We start from the raw sequence: 13,849 nt of genomic DNA on the forward strand, positions 1-13,849 counted from the left end.
TCTTAAATAATTTAAAGATTATAGGTTAATAAAAGCAGTGATTGGCCAGTTTTATCTTTAATATCTATTTTTACTATTTAGATTGCCACGTTAAACTTTTCTATGCTACGAAACGGAATTTGTTTTAAATTATCTTGGCAACCGCAACTAGACTTCGAAACAATGGCAAAACTAATAACCGTGCAATTACAAGAAGTTTTAACGTATTGTCAAATATTCAATGCATGCGTTTTCATGAAACTTTCGACAGAATAAAACTTTCATCTATTTGCCTGTTTCAAATCATTTTCTAGTGTTTACGCAATTTTTGAACAACTTCAGAAGTAATTTTTATTTTGTCGTAGAGTTCGTCATATGTATATTTTTCTAATTGAAATGTGGGAATACAGTAGCGGGATGTATTTATGAATAATTATAAACAATTAATAATATTCAAAGTAAATTAATAATATTCAAAATCCCACAGGAAATCTGCAATTGCAGCTCGCCAAATTTTATCAATTGTGTAAAAGGAAATATCAATACATGTAATGAATCCAACTCTAAAATAGCATTTTCTTGTTACCCGCGCTGCTGGCATATTTAGGGCCAGAATTTGATCGACAATTCGTACAAAATGTATAACGCAGTCTATTTCCATTTGTACACTTAACTTTGTACACTTAGGTACGGTTGAATTTTGTGCAGGGCTGTTTCTCTGTACGGCAAAGTTTGACGCGAATTACGCGTAAACGATACAGCACTGCAATGTGTGACGGATGATAATGCTGTTCTCTACGCAAGCACATTGGAATGAAGCTTTTTATAATTAAATTACAATTTTTCTTAAAGATATGATGCGTATACTTTAACTTTAATAATTTACTTTAATAATTAATAATACAATTGAGTGTGATATATTTTGAAGCACGGTACGTCACATAGACCCACGACACAATTTTCACACTGATAGCGCGATAGTGTTTTTCAAATTGCTCTTCGTTTTCTAATTTGAAGCGACATTTTGAGGTTGAAGATTCTAAAAAATTTTAAGTATACGGATCGGCGTGTTAAAAAGAGCATAATAATGGTATTTCTATTTTAACGGAAAGCAACAATTGATATCTGACACTGGCGTATCAAAAACAAGGGCTATATATTCTGTCTGTATGTTGTTAACACTGTTATAGAACGTTGCGAGGACAAGAAAAGTGTGAAGCAAGAGAAATAAAGAAGATCATTTGGTTCAAACGGTGAAGCGAATGAGCCACTATAGTGGTGTGTCGTAATATAAGATGACATCCGCGAAAACCAGTATAGTGGCGCATAGTACCTAAGTGATTAATTAGAATAACTAGGTCTCTGTAGAGAATGTGAGCAGGAGCGAGGGAGAGAGAGAGAAACGAAGTTTGTTTTGCACTCGGACATCAGGCCAATACCGTATCAGTGTCAGGATCGTTCGTTTTAACACGTTTGTAGGATATAAGCTATGTAAGCACACTGTTTAATATTAACGCTGGTTACGCGTACATCATATCGCGGATATTTACGTCGTACCATGCGCACACACTACGCTTTCAGCATGAAGGGGTTTAATATTTATAATGCACCAGCGACTTGCCCTGGCAAGAAGTGTAAATGTTTTGTCAGTGACTTCTAAAACTAACTTTTAGCGCGATATACGAGATCCGGAAAGGTGGAAGGTATTTTTGTCAATAACTAACGAACCGAAAGGATGTAGTTATTTATTAGGTTTGGGGTGAAATCATTGTAAGTAGAAAAGATTAAAATACTGCCTACAATAGCTAAAATAGCTAAAGATAAACCAAACTAAAAGGTGATGTTATTCTCGAACAAAGATTTTAATTTTATAATACTGTGTCAAGAAATTTCTAATGCTCAATTATAGCTCGCGGAACAATTTTGTACATTTACGCAGATTCACGATACAGAGTTCGCAAATTACAAACGAGTGTTTTCTTGAATTAATCGATAAGATGCGTTAAGAAAGAATTTTATTATGTTCGCTTGCGATTCATGGCTCCACCACCATGAAATGGTTCTCCCCCGGTTCCCATTACCGAGAAAATTTATCCTGGGCATGTATAAAGTTAGCGGGGTCGATTTGCCATCAGTCAACGAGCAGCAAACAGGGAGAAAAGTGTGATCTGTCAGCGAACAAATGGCGACCGTCGACCGCCCATTTCCATTGGCGTACTTTCCCATACAATTTCACTTCTTTCCACTCACCTTATTCGATTTCACTACCAAATGCGAGAAAATATACGTTTACCGCGATGGTCGTCGGGCACATATCCTTCTCCAGCCTCTGATCCATCCCCACCTTCCTATTCTATCCCATTCCATTCCTCGTGGCTCGTTGTATGTTTTTCCGGGACTACGAAGAGAGAAGAAACTCGAAGAATGAAACACGAATCAAAGTTTGCCGAAAGAAGGCAGACTGAAACAACGAAAGGAAAGAGTAGACAAGAGAAGAGCGGATAGGGTGAACGACGGAGAGGGATAGAAAAGTGCGAAAGGGAAAAAAGCCGCGGGCTTTTGAGTCTCGATGGCACACCATAATGTATATATCATTCCGATGATCCGATCGGTGAGTTACGGAGTTTCGAAGTACAAGAGTGGATTTACGGTAGTGCGTGGAAGTTAGCCGCTGATCCGGCTCCAAGTAGCGGAATTCACTCTTGCACTTTCGAACACCATAATTCACAAACCGGTGGAATATTCGGGATTTCAGAGCGTTATGGAATAATTTACAGTATTCCGTTCGAACTTTATTTTCTTTCTTTTGTTTTTTGTTTTTTTTTACCTCGTTTTCATCTCACCCGAACGACACGACGCGACGACGTTAAAAGCGTGGTATTTTTTCGTTGACTTTTTGCGAAACTCTTTCGTTTCGATCCGACTGGGAGATGATTCGATCAGCTTTTCGGTTTGTTTAGTACCGTAGTATATGCTCTACCATGCCGATGCGACAGGAACATTGTCACGTCGTAATTTGTGAACCAGGGGTAATAGATGAGAGATTGTTCCGATAGAAATGGAAATATGCGCAATGTTTCGTTATCAGAAACGAAAAAATATTTTAAAACTATCGTCGAATGTTTCATAATTGCATATTTATTTGTTACATTTTGATCAATCATTTGAGGCTATATCCTCAATCCTACGATTGTAACTTATCAACTTCCTTTAGAAAAAGGGGAAAGATCGTACTACGTAACGCGTATCGCAATCTGCGATGAAATTTGATCCAGGAGCGAACGAGGTCTGGAAACACGCGATATCAGCAGTCGGTGATCTGATATCGGTCTTTCGAAACAAATTTAAATCAATCAATCAAGCATATCTATCACAAGAGCGAGGTTCCTCAGAATCCCGGTGTTAAATTTCAAGCGTGCAAATGGTAAACATTTTCCGGAGTTGGCGGTGCTCGTAAAACCGATCGACCTCGTTACAAATCATCCCTCTCTCCTTGCTGGGACACGAGTCTCCGAGGATCGAACGGGATGGATAAACGCGCAAACACTCTTCTCCCGCTGTATTTGCTCCTCTACCATCACCCCTGTAACTCCATCTCTCTTTGCTTTCTCATCCTTCTACTTTCTTTCTCTTTTTTCCCCTTCTCTTGTTACCCGTTTTTTTGCAGCCGAGGCGTTAAACCGGCTGACTATTAAAACCGCACCGGTTGCCAGTTTCAGGCGAACGGCCATATTTCGGTGTCGGAAAGTCGAAAAGGAATTCATGGCTACTGCTGGCCAGCCAGGACACTGTGAATTAAAGCACGCCCCAGTAAATGGACGAGTGGAAGAAGCGCGTCGTCGATGTTTTCTCGTTTCTCATAAAAAAAAAAAGAATGTCCGTTCCAACAGGCCACGAGCACTTAGCGAATGATTTTTAAATTGAATCATGTTTTTTCGCCAGGCCGTGCAGCATCCACTCTGTCTCTGTCTAGTGTTCGGGGCTGCCTCCTTTTTTCTCTGTTCGTTTCATCAGATTCGCGAAAAAGGGTACCGGAAAACCCCGAAGAAAAGAGGAGGAAGAACGCGTTGACAAGTGAGAACGGAAGAGTGAAACAACTCTTCCGGCGGTTTTCTTCGACGAAGCAAGAAACAGCGACCGGTTTTTCACTAGCCAGCAATTACTCTCGATTGTTTGGCCTGGCTGTCTTTGTTTCGGTGTAAATACCGCGATGGATGTACGTTTTGGCTTTTTCCTCGAGCAGTCTTCTCTCGTTCGCGAAGCTTGTGTTTCTTTACGGCGAACGTGCACGTTTTGTCCAACACTCTTATGAAAGGGAAACTGTTTCTTTTATCGGGCTAATATCGAATTTTTCTACGAATTTTCCTGCTGTCCTAATAGCTAATGGTAATTTAGGTTATCTTTATGGATTCGCTTTATTGGTTTGTTTTAAGATTAATGGAACCAAGTTCAAATAAACTTTGAGAAATTATACTCGTAACGCTGGAACGAACTATAATATGTAAGATAGAGTTTCTCTTTTTTAAAACAAAGACCAAGATTTCTTCAAATGATTAGTAATTTTTTTGTAAATTTTAAGACAAATACAATTTGCCAACAAAGAAGAATAATTAAAAATAATTGTGAATATATGTCATGGAACAAATTTCGGAAAATTATTTTTGAAACAAACTACGAGGAAATAAAGTTTTTCTCCTCCAAATCAGAACCGAAAAGATTTAACTTTTAAAATGGTTAATTCTTTTCTTTGAACGTTAAGGTATGTAATTTACCGATAAAGAAAAGTACAAGTTGAAATAATGCACAGATATTATCACATCTATTTTGCTTAATATAACTTACAAATGTAACGATTATGTTCGTACCGTTTTTAAATGGATTAAACTCGGTGTTCGTTTTGTCAGCTCGAAGAAAACTCGATTTCTGATGCATAAGATTCTCGAGAAATTTGACGCTGGTAAGTTTCACCGGCACTTGGTTTGTCAGACCGCAATTTAGATTAAAAGGAATAATTACAACAGCTATTTTGCACGAAACTTCACGTGCTCGTAAATCTGCTCACTCACTTCTCAACCGCGAATTTTAGCGAGAACTTCTGCACACCGATAATGAAAGCAAATTAAGACACCTCGCTTGCCATTATGCCGGCAAAAAATGAAATAATTGAACTACAAGAATGAAAAAGCAAGTTATTCACTGAGCAAAATATGAGATTTGTGAAATAATCAAAATGCTACCAAGAGACAAATGACTCCTTTTTAACGAATAAAGGGTTAAATTAAATCCAAATTATTCTATATCATTGAAATAATATTAAGATTATTTTAATTTAGATCAGTATGATTAGCATTGAATAGTTCAAATTACAAATATATATATATAGTGTACTCATTATTGTAATTTATTAATATTAATAAGTTCCACAAGTTTATAATCATACAAAGATCAATAGAACTACGAAAATATCAGTCTCTTTTGAACAAGACTAAACTGATTGATGTTAATGATCGATGGGTAATAGGAGAGGATTGTGTACGGGTGAAGTTTAAGCGAGCCATAAGCGGTGGCTGGTTAAATCGAGGGCAATCTTATTTCCATCGTAGTCGAGAATAGTTCTGGCTGTACGTACGTCGATTTAGTGTCTTCGACGGGAAGTTTCCAGATGCTTTTAGTGGCCTTGGTTCGCGTGCATACCTACTTCCGGCCTGCTGGCTTACGGGTCTCTTCCTATGCCAGTTAAGCGGATGTCTTGGAGGTTGGAGGACTTGACAGCTTGCGGGCTAAGTGGTTGTAATACCTTTAACCAGAATTTGTCCGAACTTCTGCGTGAGCATACAATCAAAAATCCTGCGCCTTTCTTTATGAAGATGAAGAATGCCAAAGGATCGGTCAATAAATTTCAAAGTAACGATTATTATTACGATTTCTTCTTCTTATCCCACCTGTATATGGATCTTCAACGTATTGCATATTGTAATTAGCATGAAAACTATACTGCGAATGAAACGTTAAGTTTGTTAATGAAAAGTATTTCTACGGTGCCAAATGATTGTAATAAGTACTTAAACAGAGTGTAATCCTACTTACCGCATAGCTTGGAAAACTCGTCTCGAGTTGCATAGTAGCTTACTTTGAAATACTGGTACTTTGAAATTTTCTGTCGGACCACGTCGAGTTTACGAAGTAAATTGAAACTAATTACGCTTGTCAGCATTGACGTTTACTTTGACTACTTGAAATCTAATGAGACTCGCGGAATGTTTATTCTGTTTATCACATCGGGAGAAAGAGTACATCCATTTTGGAATTTTTTTGCGCTTGATTAATTTTATTATGGAAAGTTTGCGATTTCTCGTGAATGAAATTTGAATTATTTCAGATTCAGGAAAACTTTTCACTGCAAACATATCTATTCATAAATAAATCGTTTCAATGTTCTAAAAAGCAATTAAAAAGGTATTTAATTGATCGGATATTTAAAATGGAAATTATATTAATTAACATTAAAATATATTAATTACATTAAAATTGCATTGGAAACAAATTTTTATAATATGGATATTTCAAACCGATTTCATTTCATCTAAATATTCCTGAAATTATTTTATTCTATAAAAAGCTAATGTTCCGTGCACTCTTATCATAACTTATAATTTTATAAACCAGCACAGGAAAATAGAGAAAATATGCCAGAAGAATAAATTGAGAAAAGGAATAAACTAGAAATTTCGCATCAAATAAGCTCGAATGTCGATTCTTGAAATTTACTGATTTTATTGATTTTATTCGATTTTTCATTCGGTTGCATAATTAAGCACGATGATTAAGTTGTAGCTTAAATATGGCGATTTTTCTCTCTATATATATCAAATAAAAATGACGAATAAATTAAATATAGAATTATTTTGCATATTTATAAATTATTAAGAAATCGTCCATGGTGTACGAATGAGTTATGCCCTTTCGCAAACAAAGAGAATTATTGCGTAAATAGGTGACAAACTAATCAATCGAAGATCGTGATATTTGCACAGAAGATTTCTTCGGTGCAATAAAAGCTTAAAAGTTCAAGTGCACACAGGAACTCTATTTCCATTTTGTATTTTATGTCAAATTTTTGTTGAATTTTGTTGAGAATAATTCCTATCACGATTTTGAGACAAAAGAATCTATTTCTTCAAAATTTTATTTTATTCTATCCTATTTTTCATCTTTTTGTTCTGCTCCACGATGTTTTAGTTGAACGTAACGCTGTATAACTTCTTGCAAATTTCTTCTGGTTCGTGTTAATATATAACTGAAATTTATGGACTGTAATACTTTTGAAAATACCTTTACGAATATCTCCATAAATTTCTGAAAAGCTTCGGCACAGGAAAATGAGAGGGACGGTGAATGTTCCAGTGGAAACCAATGATCTAACTTAAGTATCTGTTAAATCGTAAGAACAAGCGGTCGTTCCATATATTTTGACGGTGTGCTCGAATATCCTCCAAGTTCGCGCTCAGACGAGGATGTACAGATGAAGTTGGAGGAAGTTAACTGGTTCTCTTCTCGGCTTTTCCTCTTCCTCGTGCTTTACTGCAACTGTGCAAGTCCCAGACGTGTTTACGCAAATGCGGTGAAGTGTTGCTTCCTCGGAAACTCGATTTACTCGATGAGAGAATAAAGGAACGAGCGTGGACACCATCAAAAGTAAAACGGGGAAGTTACTTTCATTAATTATTTCACAGATCGACGAAATATTTCGTTACATTGTAAAATTTGAGACAAAAGAAATCAATGTTTTTGACATTTTAATTGAGTATATTATATATACATGTTGAAATCTGCCAAGTTGCAGAATTCCCGTCATATAATATTTCTTTGCTCGAGACATCAATGCAATTGATGCAAATCGAGACAATGCAATCAATCAAAACATACTCGAGCAAGAAACAGGATAAACAACAAGAAGGAAAAACGGCTTTTTCCAAGCTATTTAACAGTGCACATGAACACATCGGACAAAGCAGCAATGTAATCGGAACATACATTACAAAAATGGACATCAATGACTATAATAAATCGCACTTGTGTGTTTAACAGGAAAACATATCAGCGAGAGAATGAAAGTCCCGATAAATTTTTATCATTAGGTAGCATTTTTATTCAGATCCTCTTAGCGTTATCTCGAACATAATATCTTAAAAAATAATATTCTACTTCACAAAAGCTTTATACATCTCGTTTTAAAGATATGATTGAAGTGACGAGCGTACACGATGAGTATCATCGAAAGGAAAATCGAGCAAGGCAATTCATTCGACAATTTCGGTTGGAACCGGTCTAGGGTGAGCTGTATGACAATTAAACGGACCATGGGGCACGTCATGGCAGAAGGTTATTCGCCAGAGGGTCAGACAGCTTGCGGGTTAAGTGGTCGTATTACGTTCAAGTCTGGAACATGGTGAAACTTACCACATATAGCGACGAAGAGGGACGATTTAGCTGTCTTTAAGAGGATGTTAGGATCGTGAAGCTATTCTAAAGTTTGTTGTAATGCTAGTTATAGCGTGACGTAATGCCGCGCCTAATTTCTTTTTGGAAACCTTTACAAAATGAGATAGGAATTTAATTTAGCATGGTAAACGTTTGACGTTGTAAATTAAAAATGTTTGACGATAGTATGATGGTTACAACATTATGTAATTTCAGTGTATGGAATGTTAAGGAAAAGTGTTTAGTAAGTTGAAGGAAAATAACATGTATTGCATGAAGACAAAATTCAAATACCACCGTTATGCTTAGTCCTACCAAAAGGACAAAATTTCAATTGCCAGTTCAATTTTATACATATCCTCTGTCATGGTATGTATTTGCGTATTTCACGAAGCTCGAGTGGAAGAAACATGCAGTAGAAGATGAAGGGAGTCGATCCTGACGCGAACTATAGGCTCAGACAGCCGGTCAAAGAAAGAGGAGAAGAAGATCGCGGAAAAAGGAAACCGAGGGAAGAGATGGAAAAGGAGGCGAACTGGCGGAGGATGAAGAAGAGACGGTGGCAATACAGAGAACCAGAGCCAGACTGGATGGCGCTGATCTCGTCGCCCGCGTGGTAAACAAAGCTGTAACTCTCCTCCCGTGGCAAGGAATCAATGCGCGGTAGCGAGCTCTCCGAGGTACAAGTACATACTTAGTTTTGTCGTAACGTGCATGTTGATGCACTCCAGTGAAACGCTGTCACACAATAGTACCATGTAACTGTTCTTTTCCTTCTTTTCTTAATCGATTGATCGATCGCTGTATAGTCTTCTAAACAGCTTGGTATCCTTCGTGGTTTTTGGGACCTGATAGAGGCAGAATGCGCAATAGTAGAAGCAATCTATACTCGTTATTACTAACTTACGATAAGCTCTTAATGACTTTCTCAGCGGACGTCATCAGATTTCCCGGAAAGCCAAGTAACCGAAACGAAAGCAATGATTCACTGCAGGGATTTTATAGCACGATATTAATGATTCGTGGAAAGTTTGGTGAATGCTTAGCATTTCGTGGATCGTCTGCCGCGAATCTCTTCTCAGACATCTATCTTACTTGCCGCATAAAGCAACTGTTGACTCTTTTGATAGATGAAGAAAGACGAAAGGAGTCATGGAAAGTCGATTGTTGGTAGTTTTTGCATTTTTTTTTTTTTTTTTTTGTATTAATGGTAGAATATGTTCACAATTTATATTTTAATAGAATGTTTAATGGAAAAATATGACATCTCATATTCTTTTGATTGGAGGGTCCTTTCATGAATATTGCACAATTGACATTTTCCACGAACGAATGCGAATATTGCGAATTGATGGAATAACGAGAAAAGAGAAAAATAAATGAAAGGAAAACAGAGAAACAAAAGTATCGACGAATCAATCGGCGATACGATAAAAATATAAGACAGTAAATATAATCCTACTGTAGTTTTCGACACCCGCTTTACATTTCATTCCGAGACAGAAGAGTAACATTCAGTTTAACAAGTCGGCCGAGTCCCTTCGGCATTTTGTGGCCGTTTGAACGATGATGACGAGGTGAAAACCACCAGGGGAGAACCTGTGGAACACTTGGCAGCGTACACTGAGGTCAATCGCTCGTGACGAAGGTTTTACAAGGGTGGGAACGAGGGTCGGGGGCGATACTATTTCAGCAACCATGGTTAGCAAACCCTCAAAGGTGGTTAAGTCGAGTCGAAGGTTGCGTTTAGTGACACTTCTATGATACGTTACAGACACGGGGTTTGTTGTCTGATCTGGGTCGGACGATTCTCATTCTTTTTAAATAGATCTTTTTAAACTTCTATTTTAAAATATATTCGTTTCTCCATGTGCTTCTTATTTATGACGGTTGAGAATTAACTATATATGATATATTTTATCTAATATTGATAACGCTTTTCCTTCAAGTTAAATACAACACTACAACTCCTCGCAAAGTAAAATAATTAATCTCAAGTACTTTACCTCTCCAAATCCCTGACATTTGTAACTCAGTCACTCGCTATAAAAATTCACGTCATTTTTTTATTCCACATACGCAATAACATTCATCTTCTAATCAAAATATCACAAGCCGATCTCCCACCTATCGATGAACGCCTACCCCTATCCCTTTTCGGTATCATTCTTCACTCGAAGAATTCTCATTTTCCAGTCACGCGAGGACACTAAAACGCGGTTGCGCGCTTTCGTCCTATCTCGCGAGCCACCGAATCGAGATGCTTGGCATCGATCAGAACGCCGTTCCCACTGTTCCTCAGGAAGACTAATGTCCGTTGTTCGTCTACGTCTGGACGAAAGTGCCGGGCAGATTTTTCGGCGCACTGGAGAGTGGAATCCTTTCGACGCCGGTCGTCTCGACGCGGGTCGTTGCGGCAGAGACATAACCGCTGTTACGCTGACAGTCGGCCCGGATAAATCGAGGTGAAAATTCCACTACGGAATACGAAAAACGGGGGTGAAACGCAGAACTGTCACGAGTCAGTGCCGACGTTGTCGCTGGTTATGGTCGCCAAGACTTATGACTATGGCAATGGAGTTGCATTCTCCCCAGTCGCGACAGCGAATGTTGCGTGGCTTATCGATTGTGAGGAGAAGTCGCTCAGTCATGGTTGTTTCTTCTCAAAACGATGGGTTTCTGAATCGTACTATCGATGGTACAAATTTGACATTCAGAGAACGTTCTAAAAGTTTCATTTGAAGTCACATATTGTTAGAATCGTAGTTGCGAGCAATCAGGAGAAGTTTTTGTACCACTGAACTTGATGAGCCGTGATTTAGTAATTTAACATCCACTATGTTATCTATTGAAAGGCGAATTTTAAATGAAACGGATCTTTTTTCTCCTTGCTTCTCATTTTCCTTCTTCCCTTTCATTACAGCGTCACGAGAGCTTGTACATTAGGCAAGAAAGGTGAAGGAGACACACTGCTATACGAAGGAAAGCAAAGAGATCTTATTGTTGAAAATATAAACCAAAAAGGGTACCTTTGTGATGTATAAAGCATAAAGAGCATATTACTGTAAAAAGAGAGACACAGCGAAAGACCATTTCCATCGTTTCGCGTTAAGATAGGCAAGACGAATCGAAGAAGGATTGGATAGACAGGACGAAAATTACACGGAATTAAACGCGGATTAAACTGATGTTTCTCTCATCCATGCGTTCTTTCCGTTTTCTTTCATTCGTCCTTTTATTCCTGATCATAAACATCGGTCGCTTAAAGAGGAATCGAAACCTATCGCAAGAATATCGCGGAGTAACAACGTACTGACCTATTTTCTGCTGTAAGGTGTGACTGTATCGACTGAATGCACCGGAAGTAAACAGCGTCGTATACTTACACGGGCGAAAGAGGCCTTCTTATTTCTCCAGGGACGATTGTCGGACATTTCGTTGCTCCAAGAAAAGTTTCTTTTCTTCATCGGATCGTTCTCTCTCGCGTCGGTCGTTACTTCCTTTTGTATCGATCAAGCCGCGAATCGGTCTTCGTGATTAGAATTCAATCAGTTTTTCATGATTGCTGAACTACTCTCATTGAATTCCGCTGAAATTTTGAAAATGTAACACTTGCCGCGTGCTTCTTCTCTTTGTTCTTTCCTTTGTAAATTAACTTCACGACAAGTTTGCGAAGTTGAATTTATGATGTCTAATTGTAAGTAGTTTTGAGTTGAAAAGACCATGGGTTTAAGATTGAAATGTGATACCTTCCTTCTGCGGAAAATGAACTTTGCAAGTTAATTTAACTTTTTAATTTCTAAATGAACTTTGGAAAATGTACATTTCACGGTATAAATATTTTCAAGTCGGAAATACGTGGAATTTTAAAAGTAATTTAAATAAAAATCTATTTGGAAAACATATAAATAGTACGTTATTTTGCAAACGTAGTGTTTGTAAAATATAACTTTTACTACGTACGTTTAATTTTCGATAGAAAAGGGTTTGAGTAGATTCTAAGTTGTTAATGAAAAATAGGAATTAGCAAACAATCGTACAAACAATAAAGTAAAAAGATTGGATTGATGCGTCTGAATAAAAGACAGCGATTGGAAAATCCCTTGTCGTTGATAAAAATTCGTCTATGTTGAATGATATATCCAATAGTCCATGCACTGACTTCTTAGAAAAACGCGTTAAGGAGAGAGCAAGAAGAGGATCGGGTGAATGCAAGTTTCTAGATCGCGAAACCATCGCAGGTCACCCATCTTCTTATGAAATTCCATGTTTGCTTTCCGCTTTTCTCTTCTTCTAATTGTCTCTTCTTGCGTCTTACTGTTACCATTCTTTGATTTTCTTCAGCCACTCTAAGATATAAGATATACATTATAATAAAATTGCGATTCCCGGCATAAATCTTCGAAATGTGACAAATAAAAATGACTGATAAACTATTTATCGGTTTTCAAATTATTAATACGATGAAGAGAGATTTTTCGAACAATTAGGTGGTGCGTAAACAATACCTTGATTATCCGTGACTACGCAAACTCTGATATCTCAATAAATGAGCCCCGTGACATTAGCGACGTTCCGATAGGAAACTGCAATTTTATGATAATCGATACGGGGCCGTAAATCGTGTTTATAGCATAACGGGATTGCCGTTTCATTTTCAGGTGGCCTGGATGCTTTTCGACAAGAGCGCTATCCTGACAGTACAAAGTCACGTTATTACCAGGAACCCCAGGATATCCGTGACACATGATAAGCATAGGACCTGGTTCCTACATATCAAAGATGTACGGGAGGACGACAAGGGAAAGTACATGTGTCAGATTAATACAGCGACCGCGAAAACACAATATGGCTATCTGCACGTCGTAGGTGAGTTTCTTTCAAATATTATTATTTTACTAGTAAAATCGTTCATAGTGGAAAATTTACAAATGAAAGAACAATACTTAGAGACATTTTTATTCACATATACTACTAAATGAGCTTTATTATTCCCTTATAAATAAATGATTGCATATGTAAGTAATCATATTATAATATGATATAATTATCATATTCGTATACACGTCTATTCAATTTGTATACCAATTGTGTTTTAAAATTTTATAACAATTCATTAGTGTCACCTCTTGTTTATTACACTAGATATGTTTAAATTTGTTAACATGTTCATTGCGCAGGTATTTAAATGATTTCTAATTTTTACATTCCATATTGTTTTCAAAATTCTTTTCAATTTATTTCACCTGATTTTTCTTAGAAAATAGCTAAAATACATGTCGAATGGTTGTTCTTCCTGTTTTTCTTTGTCTTGGAAAAAAGTATCCTATCTAAGAAAAAAACGATATATGATTTACAATTCCAAGAAAAATTGTATCTTTTGTACATA

General features: G+C 37.2%; 1 protein-coding gene across 4 annotated transcripts in view; it reads left to right on the plus strand.

Annotated features, from left to right (window-relative positions):
* LOC100651189 (lachesin) overlaps positions 1-13,849 on the plus strand; it is a 262,370-nt gene that overhangs the window by 119,612 nt on the left and 128,909 nt on the right. For all 4 annotated transcript variants that reach the window (XM_012314564.3, XM_048409621.1, XM_048409623.1 and 1 more), the window contains exon 3: positions 13,122-13,329. In XM_012314564.3, coding sequence (XP_012169954.1) covers positions 13,122-13,329 — 208 coding nt within the window. The remainder of the gene's footprint in view (positions 1-13,121; positions 13,330-13,849) is intronic.

Source organism: Bombus terrestris, chromosome 2 (genome assembly GCF_910591885.1).
Source record: "Bombus terrestris chromosome 2, iyBomTerr1.2, whole genome shotgun sequence".
Lineage (NCBI taxonomy): Eukaryota > Metazoa > Arthropoda > Insecta > Hymenoptera > Apidae > Bombus > Bombus terrestris.